Here is a 17,291-nt window from a genome sequence, read left to right as displayed (position 1 = left end):
ACTTCCTGAACCCTCTAAATAAAGCATCCTTTCTGTAGGGCTTGGTTTGCTGGGTTTTTTTTTCCTCAGAGAAAGGCACTTTGTGCTTTCTGCTTTGGTTGGATTTTCGTGTTTGGCTCTTTGAATGGACAGCTTTGGTGGTGGAACAGTTGGAAACTGATTTCAGAGAGGCTCGAATGTATGGCAAGGGGAAATATCTTCTCTGGAATGGCTTGGAGCTGCTCTCAGGAGTTTATTTACATAGCTGCTCTGTCGTGCCACAGCTACAAGGGTGGCCAAGCTTCCTCTTTAATCTAAACTCCTTTTACTTAAGGTATTAATTCACAAATAGCTTCAGTTTTCTTTATTTCTAGGTTTGTTTCTTTCAAGAGATTACTATGGCAAGGCAGTGATTATTTAAATACTTGAATTAATGCATATATTAGCTCTTGTAAATTCAGATGTAGCAAAGAGCAAGTCAGACAGCCCCTGTCTGTTCATTCACACCATGATGTGACCCAGTGAGGATGCAAAGCTCACATCCATTTCCTAGTGAAACCCCCAAGAGGTCGCCTGCAAGAGGTGTTCATTTTCTAATGCTAAGAAAAATGTGTTTCCTTCCAAGGGAAAGTCCTTTCCAAGACAAGGTGTTAGGAATTGAGCTGGAATTTCCTGTTCCTGCGTAAGCCAGGTTGAATGAAGTAGGTAAACCAGCACTGAACGCTCCATATTCTGGTTTTCTCATTATTCTCAACCAAGTAATGACGCTTATTTTGCATGATTCACTGCTTTATTACATTACTAAATCACATTTATCTCCATCAGGCCTCTTTTTCCCCTGGGTGTTCTGCTGGTGTAATTTTTTTTAACCAGATGTTTGATACTTTGTATGGCTCCAATACCAACATATTGTTTGAAACAACATCAGAAAGAGTTAACTCCCACAAGGAGAAAAAAGGCAAAATGAGTCCCCACAGCTGGCTATCTCTCAAGAAATCAGCTCCTGCTCTGACGTTTGCTACAGGCGAAGTAAAACAAAGCTCTACCAGCAGTAAATCAATTCCTGTGTGCGGGTACTGTCAAAATGAGCTGTTCTGCAGCTCTCTGATCCAACCCCTGGGCCAAGTCACACTTATTCTACACATCCCAGAGTTTTGAAATGCAATTGTGCTCAGGGAAGAGCTTGGCTAGCTCAAATATGAATATCCACAAGGTAATGGGTGTCTTCAGCTGATGTGGGAAACTTATTGGGTGAATTGAAAAACCAGGCCTTCCTTAAGTAAGCTTGAAATAAGTTTATTAAAAATACTCCAGCTACAGATGGGCTTGAAAATCAGAGTTGGATTTTAAGCATAAAAATATCTGGAATGGTTGTTGTTGTTTTTTTTTTTCTTCTTTGTCTATTAGATAGATAAGAAGCAAACCCAAACTTTGGGTCCAAACTTTCATATAGCTTCACACTAAAGCTCTGGGATGCCTGCTTGGATTTTGGCTTGCTCCCATCTATATCTATTATATTAAAACAGTTAAAGGCATTCTTCTCTTCCCCCTTTTCCCCTGCAGCTGGAAAGCACTCTCCTCTTGAGAAAACAAACATCAATGCTGCCTGTTGTATAAGCCTCTGGTTGGTTCAGTTTGCCTCCCTGGAGTGGCCCATGTATCTGTAACTTCATCCAACAGGGAGGCTGTGGAGGTGTGAGATTAAAACATTTCCAATCAGACAATTTTCAAATGCACAAAATGCTCAGCTTCTGTCAGGAACCTCCTCTGTTTAGACAAGGTGAGCAGGAAATTCAGACATCTTCCTAAGATGTGAGGGGTGGAAAAAGAGCAGGAACAGGATGACATTGGCCTATTTAACTTGGTGAGTTTTTGGAATCTGAGGACTCTATAATATTGTGTACTTTCACATCTAAGGTGGGTGCTCAGTCCTGAAATGGGGTGTTTGTGTTGACCTCTCTGTGGATAAGCTGCTTCTCCTCTGTGCCTCAGCACTGGAATGAACATCAAAATCTAGGACCTAGGCATCAAGGTGAAATTTCCCTGCATTAAAATATAGTCAAACACTTCTGTAAAGAGACTTAATGTCAGAGTACCACTGCAGAAATTGCTTGATTATTTTCTTCTCTGAAAAGAAGTAATAGACTAGAAATGAGAGCTGAGAAAGAAGGCTTCCTCACTTTTACAATGTACAGAGGAATACATGCACCAGGGCAGTCTGTCAGCACCAGCTGATGATTCCTGCATCTGGGTCCTGTTTCACAGCAAAGCCTGTATTCCCAGCTTTGGAACAAAAGATTACCAGAGATAACTAACTGATGGAAAACATATCCCAGTTATTGACTAAGCAGCCTCACCTTCACCCTGCAGCTAATTACAAAGTTAAAACTGTAGTAAAAAAATCCAGATTTATCCAAATAACCCATTTAGTGTATTTCTGCTCCAGATAAATGAAGCAATATTCCATTGTAAACTCTGGCCCTGTTTTATCTTTTTCTATGTAGACTTGTTATGACAAAATCTCTTTCATTTTAATTAAATTTTTCCAGATACCATCTTCATAAAACTAGCACTCAGAGAGGCATAATCATTATTTTTAATAGAAGAGAGTTAATTCTTGTTAAAAATGCTGGAGGATTGTCACTTCTTATGTTTCCTGTCTGCAAGGAGAAGAAGAGCAAAGGTTCCTCAGATCTGCTTTTCAAGGGTGATCTTGCTACCAGTTTAAGGCCTGGTCTACAAAAGTGGGTAAGGGCTGGCTTATTTTGAGCATACAAATCACTTGTTAATTTCAGTGAGATTTATCAGGATGTTTCAATGGGACAGGTTAAAAATGAAACCTAAATACTTGACTGCCTTCAGATATAACTTTTTCTGCAAAACTGCTGATTTCACAGGGCTCATTTTTAGTTAACAGCTTTCTCTGCTTGGATTGAGATTTCCAGTTCATTCCATGTGTATCACTGGAGAGCTGCAAGGTGGCAACCACGTTCAGCTGCTGGCACCATCCAGCCTGAGCCAAGATGAACAAGCTTAGAAGTGAAGGAGAATGCAGCCTGTGCCTTGATTTCCTTGGGGGAGGGGGGTGGGGGGGAGGAAGCAAATATAACTGCAAGTCCTATCAATTTCCAGGTTTGCCATGGCAAGCATATGCCAAATATTTTCCAAAGTGACCTGAATTAACCTTCTTGTAGTGGCAAAACCTATGGGCCCCTTTCTCCCCGTGCAGGCAGAGCTGTCAAGGACACAGCAGTCCTGCCTTGCTGCTGCCAGCCCACAGGGATGCCTCAGGTACCAAAGGACATTTCCAATGGCCCCAATTACCTGTGTTTAGGCAACAGAGCTGTCCCCTCCTGACAGAATGGTCCCAAATGGAGCTTTGCTCCCAGGCACACCAAGGACAGACAATCCTGCTGCTTGGCCAAGTTCTGAAGTTCATTCTCAGCAATACTCCCACTGATCTAAGGCATGCCAGGATTTCATTTATTGCTGGGAAATGTGAAACCACCCTGGCTAAAGTATCTTAATTAGACCATTAGAGCCTGGTATAAAATGGCTGAGATAAACAGGGTCAGGAGGGCACAGGATATTGTCAATGCATTGTAAAGCCTTTGCTGCTCAGCTCAGGCTGTCCAGAACCACATTTCCATGAAATAAAACACCTGAGCTCTCTGTGTGGTGGCTCCTGGAGGGTTCCTGGGTCAGTGCTTTGCACATAGTCAGCACGTGGGCAGGGAGCCAGAGCTTCTCTGCCCTCTGGTGCTTTGTGCTGCTTGGACTTTCAGTTTCTAATTCTGCTGTGCTTTAAATTAGTCCAGCTTTGGGGTTTGCTGTGTGTGTTTGGGGCAGTTTGAAGGGCCTCATCTTTGGTTTTCATGTGCAAGGGCTGGTTCCTGAAGGAGGGCTCTGGCACCTGTTCTCTTCATATGGCTTTTCCAGGATTTAACAACTGTGGGGACACCAGGAGACTGAGCTGGAAGAATGTGGGGAAGTGTCAGATCTAGGGCCTGTATAGGTGTGCACAGAATCACAGGATGGATTGGGCTGGAAGGGACATCAAAACCCATCCAGTCCAATCCCCTGCCATGGGCAGGGACACCTTCCACTATCCCAGGTTGCTCAGAGCCCCATCCAGCCTGGCCTTGGACACTGCCAGGGATCCAGGGGCAGCCACAGCTGCTCTGGGAAATCTGTACCAGTGCCTCCCCACCCTCACAGGGATGAAATTATTCCTAATATCCAATCTAAACCCACCCTTTTTCAGTTTAAAGCCATTCTCCCTTCTCCTATCACTCATTCCATGCCCTTGTAAAAAGTCACTCTCTGGTTTTCTTGTAAGCCCCTTTAGGTACTGGAAGGTGCTATAAAGTTTCACTAGAGCCTTCTCTTCCACTGGCTGAACAAACCTCACCCTCTCAGCCTGTCTCCATAGGAGGGGTCTCTGCTGGTGTCTTTGTATCCCAGCGGGTACAAAAAAAGTGACAAATCCAATATATTCAACATAAAGGAGCAAAAGAGGGACCTCTAGAATGGCATAACATACATCTAGATGGTAAGACCCTTTTTTTCTAATTTGGAGACTCATAATTTCTGATCTCAACAATTTATGCTCAGAAGTGCAGTAAGGTTGAAGTTACAGATCTGAGAGGTTAAATTGAAGTGTGAAACCCTCAGCTTGTTACTCACTACCACCAGTCTGCACACTCCTGCAACTAGATTAATATTCTTATAATTTCAGAGTTAGCACTTGATCAGGCTCTTTTTTCTTATTGCAAACAGTATTTTTTTAATATAGTGGTTAATGAATACTGTTACTAAGTTTGCTTGTAATTAGGAGAGCTGTGTCAGTTAGGTAAATTACACCTGAAAACTCATAAAAAGTAGAAATAGTTTGATTCTTAGAACCATTAGTGAAAATTACACTTCTGTTTAAAGAATGCACAGTGTTTTTAAGAATAATAATCCCCTGCTGGGAATAGCCTTACTTTGAAACTGAACACTTCTATCTGATTCTGGATGCGTGGTTTGGTGGGCTGGTCCTTGGTTTTGGGCAGTGAACTGGAGCAGAGTGGTTTTGTGCAGTCTCCCTGAGCCCCTTTGGCCACCAAGGCTGGGCTGCAGCCTCTCTGGCAACCGTGTCCTTTTCCAGCGGGGCAAGTCAGGAGAGCCCTGCAGCGTGGGGAAGCTGCAGTGGCCTGGGCAGAAAGGGCTTCCAGAACGCTGTGCATATTGAGAGTGGGGTTTTTTTATTGTTAATTTGGTGGTGATTTTCTTGTGGAAATGTGTGCTGAGGGGCTCTCACCCCTGGGTGTCCCTGTGTGCAGGAGGGTCAGAGCAGGGCCAGGCTCTGCTCCAGGGGCCCAGCAATGGCACCAGAGCCACGGGCAGGGACTGAGCCCAGGGGGTTCCACCTGCACAGGAGGGACAACTTCTGTCCTGGGCAGTGACTGAGCCCTGGACAGAGACCAGAGAGGGTGTGGAGTCTCCTCACTGGGGATATTCCAGAATTGTCTGGACTCAACCCTGTGCTCTGGGCTGGCCCTGCTGGAGCACGGAGATGGCACCAGTGACCCACTGTGGTCCCTTCAGCCTGACCCATCCTGGGATTCGGTGAACTCCTGCACAGCACTGCAGCACGGTCTGCTTCTCATCAAAAACAATAACTAAAGGAGTTGTGGGTCCTGAAGTCTGCAAGCCATAAAACAGAAGGTGACACTTTTAGCCACCACTCCAAGCCCACTCTCTCGGCGGAGGGCCGGCTGTGGGGAAAGGCCGCCGTCCCCTCACGCTCCCGGTTTCGGCCTGCGCCCCTCAGCCGCTGCCCCCGCGGGTTCCAGCTCGGGAAAATCACCGACCGGGGGGGCTCGGCAGCCCCTTCCCGGCCGGCAGGGCAGCCAGGACCGCCTGCCCCGGGCTCGGAGCTGTGCCCGGGGCGGGGCGGGGGCGGGCAGGGGCGGAGGCACGGGGGGCGGGCGGGGGCCGGGCCGTGCAGAGCCGCGCACCGCGCTCCTGTCAGCCCGCACGGCACCTCAGGGGCCGCGCTCAGCCCCCCGCCCGCCCGCCTCAGCTCCCAGCCTCATCACGGATCGCTGTCATTTGCTTTGATTTTATTTTTAATTTTTTTTTAAATTTTTTTTTTTTTTTCACCTCGAAGGGGAGGAGCGCGGAACCCAGCTGGAAAATGAACCAGAATGTCTGAGAAAATGTCCAGCTTTCTGTACATCGGGGACATCGTGTCCCTGTACGCGGAGGGCTCCGTCAATGGCTTCATCAGCACGCTGGGGTGAGTGAGGGCCGGGCGGCGGAGCCGGGCGCGCTGCGCGGAGCCGGCCCGCGGGCAGCGCCGGCGGCAGCGGCACAGGAAGGGGCGGCAGCGCTGCTCGGCGGAGCGGGGAAAGTAGGAAGTGATGGGGAGCGGCGGGGGATGAGAGAAGTTCCCGAGCGGGGCCCGGGCGGCCGCGGTGCCGCCGGCGGTGCCGGGATCCCCGCTCGGCTGCTGCCGGGGCTGCGCCCCCGCGCCGGCCCGAGCGCGGCACCGGAGCCCGCTCTCTCTGCCCTGCCCTGCGGGCTTTATGTACGGCTGACCTTTTAATTAATTGGGTTTTATTGCCCGTCCGAGAATTTTGGACAAGGACGTAAAAGGCAAAACCTTTGCTTTCTTTCTTGCTCATCGTCGTAATCAGCTCGTTAAATGTGCATCCCTTTATGTCCAGCACAATCTCCTTGTCAGTGATGAGATATTTATAATCAGATGTTTAGCTTCATGGGGATGTTATTCCCGTGAGCTCTTTCTCTTTGCGAGGTGAAAAGATGTATTTTAGCTGTGACTACTTCACTGAACCGCTGCTTGTTTCAGGTTTTTATTAACAGTGTCCCTTAAATCACCCTCTTGGAATCCAGGGAGCGCAGAATGACAGCGATACACTGATAGATTTCTTTACGTTGACACATTTTTTAAAACCATCCTGTAGTTCGGTTGCAGTCACCTGTCCCGAGGATGCAGTGGTTCCCTCTGATGTTTGTAGGAGAGCTGAAGGAGCTTCAGTGACTTTGTGGCATGTCCTGAAACCTTTGCCACTGGCAACAGTTCCTGTGCTGCGTGGTTGTAAGCAATTGGCAAGGATGGTCAAATTCTAGTAAATACCCTCAGAGTAGCAGTGAAACTTACTAAGGCAAGTTAATGTGTGCCTGGGTATTGCTCCCGTGTTTGTGTTGGGCTCCCTGTGTTCTGAGATCCCTGCGATGGTGGGACTGTCAGTGTGAAAATGCAAACAATCAATGTCTAGGTTAACTTGGTGTGCTGCTGTTACTGAAAAAGAGCTGGTGTTCAAGGTCTTTTATATTTTCTGAAATCTTATTATTGCATCCAATCCTTGCTGCTCACTCTTTTGATCTATTGACAAGTGTTTTTCCATGGTGTGTTCCTCTATTTGTTAATTTGGCGCCTTGTCTCTCCGTGACTCCCCATGTTGTCTCACATCTTTTGTTTTGCTGTCTCTTACAACTTGAAATTCTGTCTGAAAAACTTCGCTTTTCTGCAGCTGTTAATTGCTGGATATTGTTTCTTATTCTTGTTCTCCCCAGCACTTCCTTTTTGCTGGCACGGTCTGTTGTTGGTGGTGTTGTTGTGTCTCATTGCTGGGCTCTGTTATCCGGAGGAAGCTGAGTGTGCCGTGCTTTTGCTTTTCATTGTGTTCCTCCTTTCTGAGAACACCTGCCCGTGTCATGGATGTTCCTGCTGTGACTGCTGCTTGTACAACTTGAATATGTGTTAGCACTGCCCTGTCACAGAATCGAGACTGCTGATCCTCCCCTGAGTAAATTCCCTCTCGGAGTTAAGGCAGGACATTTACTCCCAGTTTTATAGAGGAGAAGCCAAGATCCAGTCTTGCCTAGGGCACATGGGAGCTCTTTACTAGAAGAAACAAGTGAGCTTGAGCCAACATTTTCTATCCAGGCTCTCTTTTAGCCAGAAAACCCAGCTCAAGAAAACTACCTGGGATGAGACAGGAGTTCAGGAATGCTGATGTACTTCTGTTGGCTTTTCAGTACAGCTTTTTTGTGCCCTGCTCCCTGGCATGGTAAAGGCAGCTGCAGAACCAGGAGGCTGGAGTGGAGGAGCTCTGAGAAGCTTGAAGTCACCAGTGGAAAACTCCCATGGCTACTCAATGGGAATGCTGACCCCTCTGCTGGTGGTACAAGAGCTTGGACTGAAATTTAAAATTGTGGTGCCAAATGACGTTGTGCCAGCTATTGCAATTGCTGCCTTTGGACTGGCTGCAGCAACACAGGAGGCAGAAAAACCTCTTCTGTTCAGGGGAAAAAGCTTGGCCAGCTGCATTTTTGGTGTGCAACCATTGCTGAACTCCTGCACCTTCTGCATTCCTGCAGGTTCTCTGCAAATCTCTGGAAAGAGGAGGCCTAAGTGGGGTAGGATTGGGAATGATTACTTGCTTCATTTGGCTGATGTGAATCTTTGTTGGATTGCTTTTGTTCAGATTGCTCAGGGTGCTGTTCTGAAAAGTTAGCTTGCCCAGCAGTTCTCTTACACTACTGAGCCCACTGAGGAGTCTCTCTGTTTCAAAAACTTGAAATCCAGCTCAGGGCTAGTGGCTGTTCAGCTGAGTCCTGTTTATTTTAAGCTGTCAAAGGCTAATTGTTTCTTAAACAAAGCATGAGCGAGGCCATTCTATAAATAAGGTACAAAAGTGGACAGCACCTCTCCAAGCAGGGCAAGGCTGTCACGTCGGTGGACACCACTGCTTGAAGGGTTGATCCAACTCAACACATGAGTTTTGAGGGAGATTTTGAAGCATATATAGGCTGTTTATTGAATTTTGGAGCATTTTTTCCTCACTTGTCAGTGCAGAAATTTTTACATGCTCAGTGTTGCCAGCAAACTAAAAGCTGAGAGGAAGATGTAGCTGAGCTGTCCAGATCATGTGTTGGGCCAGGTTAATATCTACTGTAACCTGAGTGTGGAAATCTTGCTCTGCTGTAGTTTGGGAGGTATAAACCATCTCTTTTTGGGAGACAAAGGATCTATGGCCCTGTGTCCAGGTGAGCATGCTGAGAGGTGCTAGGTGGGGGCAGGAGTGCCTTTCCACACCTCCCTCTACAAAGAGGTTTGAGAATTGCTGTAACTACATTCTGTAAGTGGGTCCCAAAGGCTTGGAACACTTCTTGGAGCTGGAAGAAGTCTGTGTCCTTGCCTTCTCCCTCCATGTCTCTGAATGGTTTCATGCTATAAACAGCTGTTGGCTGTGAGCATGAAGGCTCTGCTTTCAGCTTTGATCCCTCTTAGTCAGAAACTGAACCTCTCTTCTGCATCTGGGTTAGTGCTGCAGGGTGGGATGGGAGCAGGGAAGTTGGGCACTGCGCCAATTCTTGCTCCTCGGTCTGTGTTTCAAAAGAAAGCAGCTTTGCTCAGTTTTGGAAGAAGAGGTGTAACCATCTGTCTCCAGGAGAATGGTCCAGGTTGTGGATCCCACAAGGAGAGGGGCACCTCTGGATCATGGTAAAGGAGAAGGTTTCAGGCCTCAGCATTCCCTGTTGGCTACTGCAGACTTTTGGATTCTTAAGGTACTGAGAGCCCAAGAAATCCCCTGTTCTTTTTTTCTGCTTGGCTTTGGGCTTCCTCTGGGTTTGGTGCTCTTCCAGGTGCTGATGATATGTAGTCTGGCTTTTCCAACCTCGAGGCTCTCTGAGTTTCCTCACCTGCCCTCTTTCCTTTTAAAAAATGAGAATGCTTTTGGATGTGTGAGCTGATAATCAAGGAAATGTTTGGGAAAAGCAATTTACATCCATCCATGCATTCTGTCATTGCAAGATAGGTTTGATACTGCATTATTGAACTATGCTAATTCTGTGGGGCTTTCACTTCTTTAGCTTTTTGTGTGTTTTGGCTTCTGCCCAGCTGGAGGCCTAATGCCCCACAGGAGATGTGTGGCAGGGCCAGGCAATGGATCCAGTGATCTCACATTGTCCTAGGCTGGTGTTGAGACCACCTTTCTCAGTATTTTGGCTGTGAATGGTCTCAGTGATGCATGGTGTCAATTAAAACTGCATTAATCACCTATCAGTACAATGAGGGGAAGAAAATATTCTTGCTTGGAGAAGTGGGGTTGAAAAAAAAAAAGTGAGTAATGACAATGGCCAGGATCAGCTGTAGGAAAGTTTGACGATGGGCCTGTTAGTCACCATGGGGAGCTGCATTCCTGTCTCACCTCCATAAATGTGCAGTGAGAGATCTCCTGGAACATAATTAATGGAGCATGCAGCAGGACCTGCCTGCTCAGTGATAGATGGCTTTGAATGATGTGAGGTTCTGATTAGCAGCAAAAACTGTGTTGTAAAATATTTTGGACTCATTTCCTTGCATGTAATGTTGATTTTTCTTAAAAAAACTTATATTGATTTGTGAAACAGTTTGCTGCAATTTTCTTACTCAAAATATTCCAGATTTATTCAGGCTTCTTTGCTGGATTTTTGTGAATTAGTTGCCTTGAACTTGGGCTTCACAGGGGGGTTGAGTCAATCATATTCTGTGAAGAGACAAGGTTAAGTAGAAAGTGCTTAGGAAGCAGCATGAATTAAAATGTTGCAAGTATAGCAAAGGCTAAAATAGGTCATCTAGGTGGCTTCAGGAATAGTGCTAAGAGAAAAGATGTAGTGGCTGATGGTAGCTCTAAGACACCAATGTAGTGTTTTCATCAGTACGCTCATTTTTTCAACCTTTCTCTCCTGCTCTCTGTATGTGTAAGCTATGGTTAAGGAACAGAGTCCTTTAATTAATAGCAATTTTTTGTTTCATGTACCAGCTGGGAAAAGGTAATTAGTCAGGAAAGAATAAAAAGCCTGAAGAAAGTGAGAGTGGCACAACTGGAATTAATCATAATGTGATTCTGACACATAGACAATCAAATAATTCCTAAAAGACAGACGAGAGTATGAATTTCAGCTTTTCTGTGGGAAAAAGTACTTGAATGTTTTGTTTCCTAGGTACTTTAGACTGATAGAACCAGTGAAATTTGACAGTTTTGATTGTGTGATTCTGATTTATTTTTTAAATGCTGTGTAGGACTGGCATTTTCAGGAATATGTTCTCTTGGTTGTCCTTCTAATGCAGCAGCCCTGGTCTGAATTCTGCAGCTGCTTTGAATATATGGTGGTGTACACTTTTCAGCTGCACAGTGTATTTCTTTTCTGTGATTACTAATAAGCTCTATTAGATGCATTATTAACTGCTTTCATTGATCTTACAATAAATGCCATGTAAGTGGAGATGTAGGCACATAAATACACCCCTGTATCTCTCATACCTTGCTATTCAATCCATATATCAAAGCTCATATCCTCTGTAATTATCCACTCTCACCAGCAATTAGGCACTGCTCCAGCTTTTATAACAACCTTATTTTGATGCTTGTTTCAAATGCTCTAACAGCAGTGCCATCTCTAAATAAACAATGAGACAAAGCTTTCCACAAAGCAGCCTCAGGGGAATGCAGCAGTCCATGAGCCCCAGGGGAAGTTGGTTTGTTTCAGAAGTTTTACTTGTTCACAGAGCACAGCCTTGGTGTGAGGGAACATAACATTAGACTTAATTACAGCAGTATGATTTGTGAGGCTGTATGCTTAAATGTAATATCCTTGGTTCAAAGGGCTCATTCTCAAACAGAATTGGAGAGAAAATGGGGATTAAGGAAAGAACTGATTGATTGATGTGGAAGTGAGTTTACCCATAAGCTGTGTGGTGGTAAGTGGAAATAAGAGAGGGCTTGGATTTTGAATTGAGACAGGACACACAACTTCTGTAGTTTTCAGCTGGGCTGTGGGTTATGTGGGGAGTAGTCAGGAAAGAGGGGACATTGTTTGACCTGTGTGACCTGAAGTATTTTCAACCTTGCTTTTACATAATGATGGGATTGAACTAGCCCACCTGTGCGTGGTTCTTGGTGTCACTAGAAACCACAGTTACCCTGTAATTTAACAGTACTGCAGGGGAAGAAGTCAGTCAATCTCTGACTTCCCCAGCCTGGAGGATTGTTTCCCAAGGGACACACGAGCCTTGGCTCAGCTGGGTGTTTCAGAGCACAGCAAGGTCTTTGGAACCTTCTCCTGCTGGTGCTGTTCAGCTGGAGCCTGAACCTGTTTGTTGGGCAACAGCACAAAGCTGTGCCCTCTGCACTTGAAAGTCTGGTTTCTGCTTGCTTTGAAAGGTCTGCTGCTTCTTGGAGCAGAAAAGGGATGTGGGTGAAGCTCCATCACTTTGGTACACTTGGTATCAAAATGGAGAAAAGAAAATGAACAAGTTCAAGGTTTAATTTTTACCTCGTCTGTGCTGTATTCTGTCATTTGGTCAGAGATGCATATTTTAATTCCCTTAAGGACATAATCCCCCTTATGACTGATTCCTTTACACTTTCATTTGTTATTTGTAAATCTGATTCCATGTAATTACTTGAAGCAGCAGTTCCACCACTATGTAGATGTGTAGGCACTTCCTGACATGGGTCCTGGTTTCAGCTGTTTATGGTGCCAAACCTTGATATTTGGGACCCAGGATAGATGCCTGGAGCTGAATGCTTTGCTGTGGAAAGTTTCAAGTAAAAAGGCCTTTCTGAGAACAGGTTTAGCCAAAAAACCCCATACAAGCACAAAACCAAACAAAAAAAGCGTGTTTTCCCTGTTTTTTTAAAAACCCCGAGTCTTGCAGATGGGTGGCAAGAGTCTTCCTGAGCTGCAGGGCTCTCTCCAGCACCACTTCTCCACCATGGAGGGCTTGTCTTTCTCTCCCTCTGTGGAGTTTTGCTCAGGTTTAGCAGGTGCAAGCTGAGGAAGGGTTTCACCCTCAGACTTTGTGGGCTGTTATGATACCTGCCTCTTGCTGGGGGCAGCAGTTTCACCTGGCAGGGGCAGCTTCTCTCTGCTGACACTGGGCACCAAGAGCTCTCAACCTGACCTGCATCCCTGTGGGAGGTGAATCCCAATTCCCAGGATTTCCAGATTCCTTTTCTGGGGGGCACAGGAGAGCTTCAGTTGTCCAGCTGCTTTGTGCTTCCTATCTCTGGAGAGGTAAAAATAATTTTTTAGTTTAGTTTTAGTGCCTCAGTTCTGTTCAAATATGAAACAAACTGAGAAATAACATTCTTGCAAGGTAAGACTTGGGAAACAGAGTTAAACAAGAAAAATACAGAGTTAAAATGTACTTATCCATATCTAATATTAAGTAGTGCTTGAGGTTTTGAGGGGCTCTTTTGGCTGTGGTAGCCAAAAGGTTGTGTCAGGAATGGTCTTGTTGCTCTTTTTCCTGGTTTTGTGACTCTTTCTGTGCCTCAGCCTCTGTTTACCTCATTTGTTTGCATGTTTTGATTGCTGTTGAGGAGAAACAAAGTGTTATCCAGAGTATGTGATTTAAAAACAGTTCTTGTTCATTGCTTAGTGACAAAGGAAAGAGGACCCTAAAGAGTGGGCTATAGGCTGCAGAAAATGTGGGGAAAACAGCCTCCCCTGTGCTTCCAGTGCTTCCTTGCTGGAAGATGAAAAGGAGGAAGAGAGGTGTGTTGATGAATTTAGGATGAGAAATGAGCAGAGCAAGTGTTAGAAGTGAAGTGAGGCTGAAGAGGAGCAGGAGCTGCAGTTACCAAGAGATCTGCAGCCCCTGCTTGAGAGAAAATAGCTCTGAAAGCTACTGACAAACTTTGTTATTTTCAAAGGGAAGAAGTCAGCTCTCCATTGCCACTGTTTGCTTTTTCAAATATCTGAGGCCTGTACTAAGGCTGGTGAGGTTTCAAACACTTGAATATTTGTTTGTTTTTTGTTCTGAAGGTTTTTGACTTTGTCCAGGAAGATGAATGTTTTATATCACCTTCTCCAAGAGAATGTCTGAGGTAAAATGGCAGTTCCTCAGAAAGAAATTGCAGTTTTAAGATTGCCTGTGATGCTTTTTGTAACAACAAAAGTCAGATATAACAAATTGTGACACTTGGTGATGTTCTTCTATAATAAATTTGGGACAATTCATTTGAAATGTCCCTTAAGGTCATTGCTGCTGCATGAATGAAGGTATTGGGTTGAAATTTGTATGAAAATACTTGGCAGGAGGAGGCTGGAAGAACATATCCAAATGTGGTGGTTATCCCTGTGGGTCCCTTCCAGCTCAGCTTGCTCTGTGATTCTGTGATTTGACAGCAAGTTAAGCTTCCTCCAGCTCTTTTCTGTATGATATTAAAACAGTAGTCAAGTTTTTTGTTCTTTGACCTCTGACAGATAAAAATCAATGTCATTTAAAAGGAAAATCAACAAACAAACCCTGAAACAAGGCTCTTTATATGAAACTCAAAATACAGAAACTTCTTGTGATTCAATGCTTGGGCTTCTTATCTTGATTTTCTCTTAGAGGCTTGTTTGAATTTCAAACAGCTTTTTTATTCCCTGCACTTGACACACACAAGTTAATCAGTGCTGCAGGGGTAGTTGAAAGGACACAGAATTAGGGAAACAACTGCTTAAACTGTTAGTAAGCCCCAGAATTTTTTATACCTGCTTTCCACAGTTAAAAGACAGTAGTGCAGTTCTTAAGAGTAAATTAACTTGGCAGCTTTAGAGGGTGGCAAAGTTGGATGTGAGCAGTATAGTTTTGTCCTGAATCTTGCAATATCTGACTTGATTTGTAAAATCTAAGCTCCTACAGCTCTCTTACTTTTGGATATCCTCAGCTTCTCCCTCGTGTGCTTTGCTAAAATATTCTCAGTCACCTTTTCAGTCTGGCTAATATTTTTTAACTGTTCAAAAACAATAAATAAAGAGAAGAAGCAAAATCAATGTAATATGAAAGATTGGATATCACTTTTGAAAACACTGAGAGCAGATCTTTCTTCAGTTCAATGCTGAAAAATGTTCAAATGCATCACTAAGCAAGTTTCATTCTTCTGATCAAAGAATAAAAGTTTAAAGTCTTCCTAGAAAATTGGGTTTTTAAAATATCCTTTATTAAAAGAAAAAAAAAAAAAGAAACAAAACCAAAACAAACCAGCAAACTGTGTGGAGTGAAAAAGATTAACTGAATGTTAATGGTGTTCTCTTTGATGTTTTAGACAATTTTTTAGGTTATCACATTTTGCTAAGGTGATCTCAGTTTCATCTGAATGCACTGTCCTTGCTTTGCTGTCTGGCACTGCCAATCCATAAACTCCTGTTCCAAATCTGACAGGGCTCAGTGAGCTTGGCTCTTTACAGAAAGCTGAAAAGTCCGGGTTTAGTGGGGTGTTTTGTGGAATTTCAATGGAGCAAAATGAGGTTTTCCATCAAGCTTGCTGATATAAAAATCAGTAGGGGAACATCTATAGTGCTTCTTAGGTTGAAGACAGAACTCAGTAAGTCAAACTTTACTGTCAAACAGGTTTCATAAGTCCTGAACTGATTTGTAAATATTTTGTATGTTGCTGTGAGAACTGTAAAGCTGATTATTTCACTAAATACAGGAAGTCAAAATTTCAAATAAGATTTTCAGGTATCTCTGTAGATATCCTTATGTACCATTGTAGCACGTTATTTATAAAAAATAATTTTGCCTTTAAATCATAAAAGTACAAAATAACATACAGAAAAATTAATGATTTTTTTTTTTTTTTAATTTGGTGGTGAGGATATAACAATTTATTTGTGACAGGCTGGCTAAGCTGATTAAAGGGATGGAGCCCTGGCACAGGTTTCCCAGAGAAGCTGTTGCTGGCCCATCCCTGGCAGTGTCCAAGGCCAGGCTGGATGGGGCTCTGAGCAACCTGGGATAGTGGAAGGTGTCCCTGCCCATGGCAGGGAGGGTGGAATTAGATGATCTTTAAGGATCCTTCCAGTCCAGACCATTCTCTGATATTGTATATTCTTTTTCTCATAAAAAGTAAATCAGAAAATCATTGCAAAGCTTCATGACATTATTTCCTGTGTAAGTGATTGAAGATGTAGGTCCTACACCTGCAAATTTGTTGACTTAAACTGCAAAGATGCCATGAGACAATTTTTTAAAAGAACCTGTTGAATAGGATACAAATTCAGATTTTTTACTTCCCTGGCTAGGAAGTGTTAAAAGGTAAATTAGGGTTTGATCAAGAAACCCCTCAGAGGCAGACACCTGGCTGTTCAGAGAGGGCACTGCTGTGGCCCCTGGGCAGCTGCAGGGTCTGGCTTAGAGGTTTGCTCAGTTTGTGTTAGCAGTGGCTTCTCTTGCAGAAACAAAACAAGGTCAGGACCTGGCAGGCAATTAAGTCTTGTCTGTATTAACTTTTGTAGTTGAACAGGTTTTTCTGTCACTGAAGGCAAGGACCAATGAATGTCCCACACCTCCTCCCCATGTAATATCTAGGATAGAGTAAAACCATGCTATGTAAAGTTTGCTTATAACAGCTCATTTGAGGCTGTGGAGTCAAACTCTCCATTTCATATGATCCATTTCCTTTCTGTGCTGGATTAAACTGTCTCTGTGATTAGGCTGCTCTAATGGAACTGTTTTCCTTGAGCTGAGCTCAAAGTGGGACAGTGCTGGTTTGAGTTTCCAAGCATGGATCTAAAGTGTGTTTGAAGGGAAACAGTGGATTAAGGGGTGGGACATGAGCAGAGGAGCCACTTGTGCAAGATTGTTGGCAACTGTGGAATACAACCAAAGACTCCAAGTTCTGGGCCAGTGCTCTTTTATAAGCATTGATCTGCTCAATGCATAAATTGTTTTATATTGGTTTAACTCACAGTAACTGGGCTTACACCAGTAGTGACAAAGCTAGTTAGTTCATTAAGGTTCCCATGTGTCAAAAGTTTTGTTGTTTTATTTTGATGCAGAATTTATGATTTTGAGAAATCTCTGTGCTGAAGAGAGTCTTGCACTTGCTGGTATTATTGTTATGCTCACCCATTGGGGGAGCCTTGTTGACTGATAAGTATAATTGATGTTCTTCATTTGTATTGGAGGTGAGGGAGAAAATCCTGCTTCCTGCCTGCAACCTGGTAAGTGGAGCAATAGAAGTCACCACCCAAAGCACTTATGTTTGGTAAAGCTGCATAAAGACTGGGCTGTGTTACCCAAGAAACTTCTTAGAAAGAAATTCAGCATCATCAGGGCAAGGTGTACAGGCTGAATGAGTACAGAGAACACAAGACAAAAACATCAGTCAGAGAAAATCTGCTGACCCAAAAACAATAAAATGAGTGTGCCACTGAGCACTCTTCTCTCTGAAAACTTCTATCAAAGAAACTCCTGCTGTTTGATGTGTCCTGGGTTGAGGTAAACAAGAATTCCAACTCATTGGACTCAACAATTT

The 17,291-nt window shown here is 44.2% G+C and overlaps 1 protein-coding gene across 2 annotated transcripts in view; it reads left to right on the top strand.

Annotated features, from left to right (window-relative positions):
- Positions 1-5,947: 5,947 nt before the first annotated feature.
- The window catches only part of ITPR2 (inositol 1,4,5-trisphosphate receptor type 2), a 236,073-nt gene continuing 224,729 nt past the window's right edge, over positions 5,948-17,291 (top strand). The window contains exon 1 of one of the 2 annotated variants that reach the window (XM_056514148.1): positions 5,948-6,262. In XM_056514148.1, the coding sequence (XP_056370123.1) occupies positions 6,171-6,262 (92 nt within the window). In that variant the 5' untranslated portion in view covers positions 5,948-6,170. The remainder of the gene's footprint in view (positions 6,263-17,291) is intronic. The other variant, XM_056514156.1, reaches the window with a different exon arrangement.

The sequence above is a fragment of the Oenanthe melanoleuca genome, chromosome 1A, assembly GCF_029582105.1.
Source record: "Oenanthe melanoleuca isolate GR-GAL-2019-014 chromosome 1A, OMel1.0, whole genome shotgun sequence".
Lineage (NCBI taxonomy): Eukaryota > Metazoa > Chordata > Aves > Passeriformes > Muscicapidae > Oenanthe > Oenanthe melanoleuca.
Note: the sequence above shows the minus strand (reverse complement) of the source record. Positions and strands in the feature narration are given on the sequence as shown.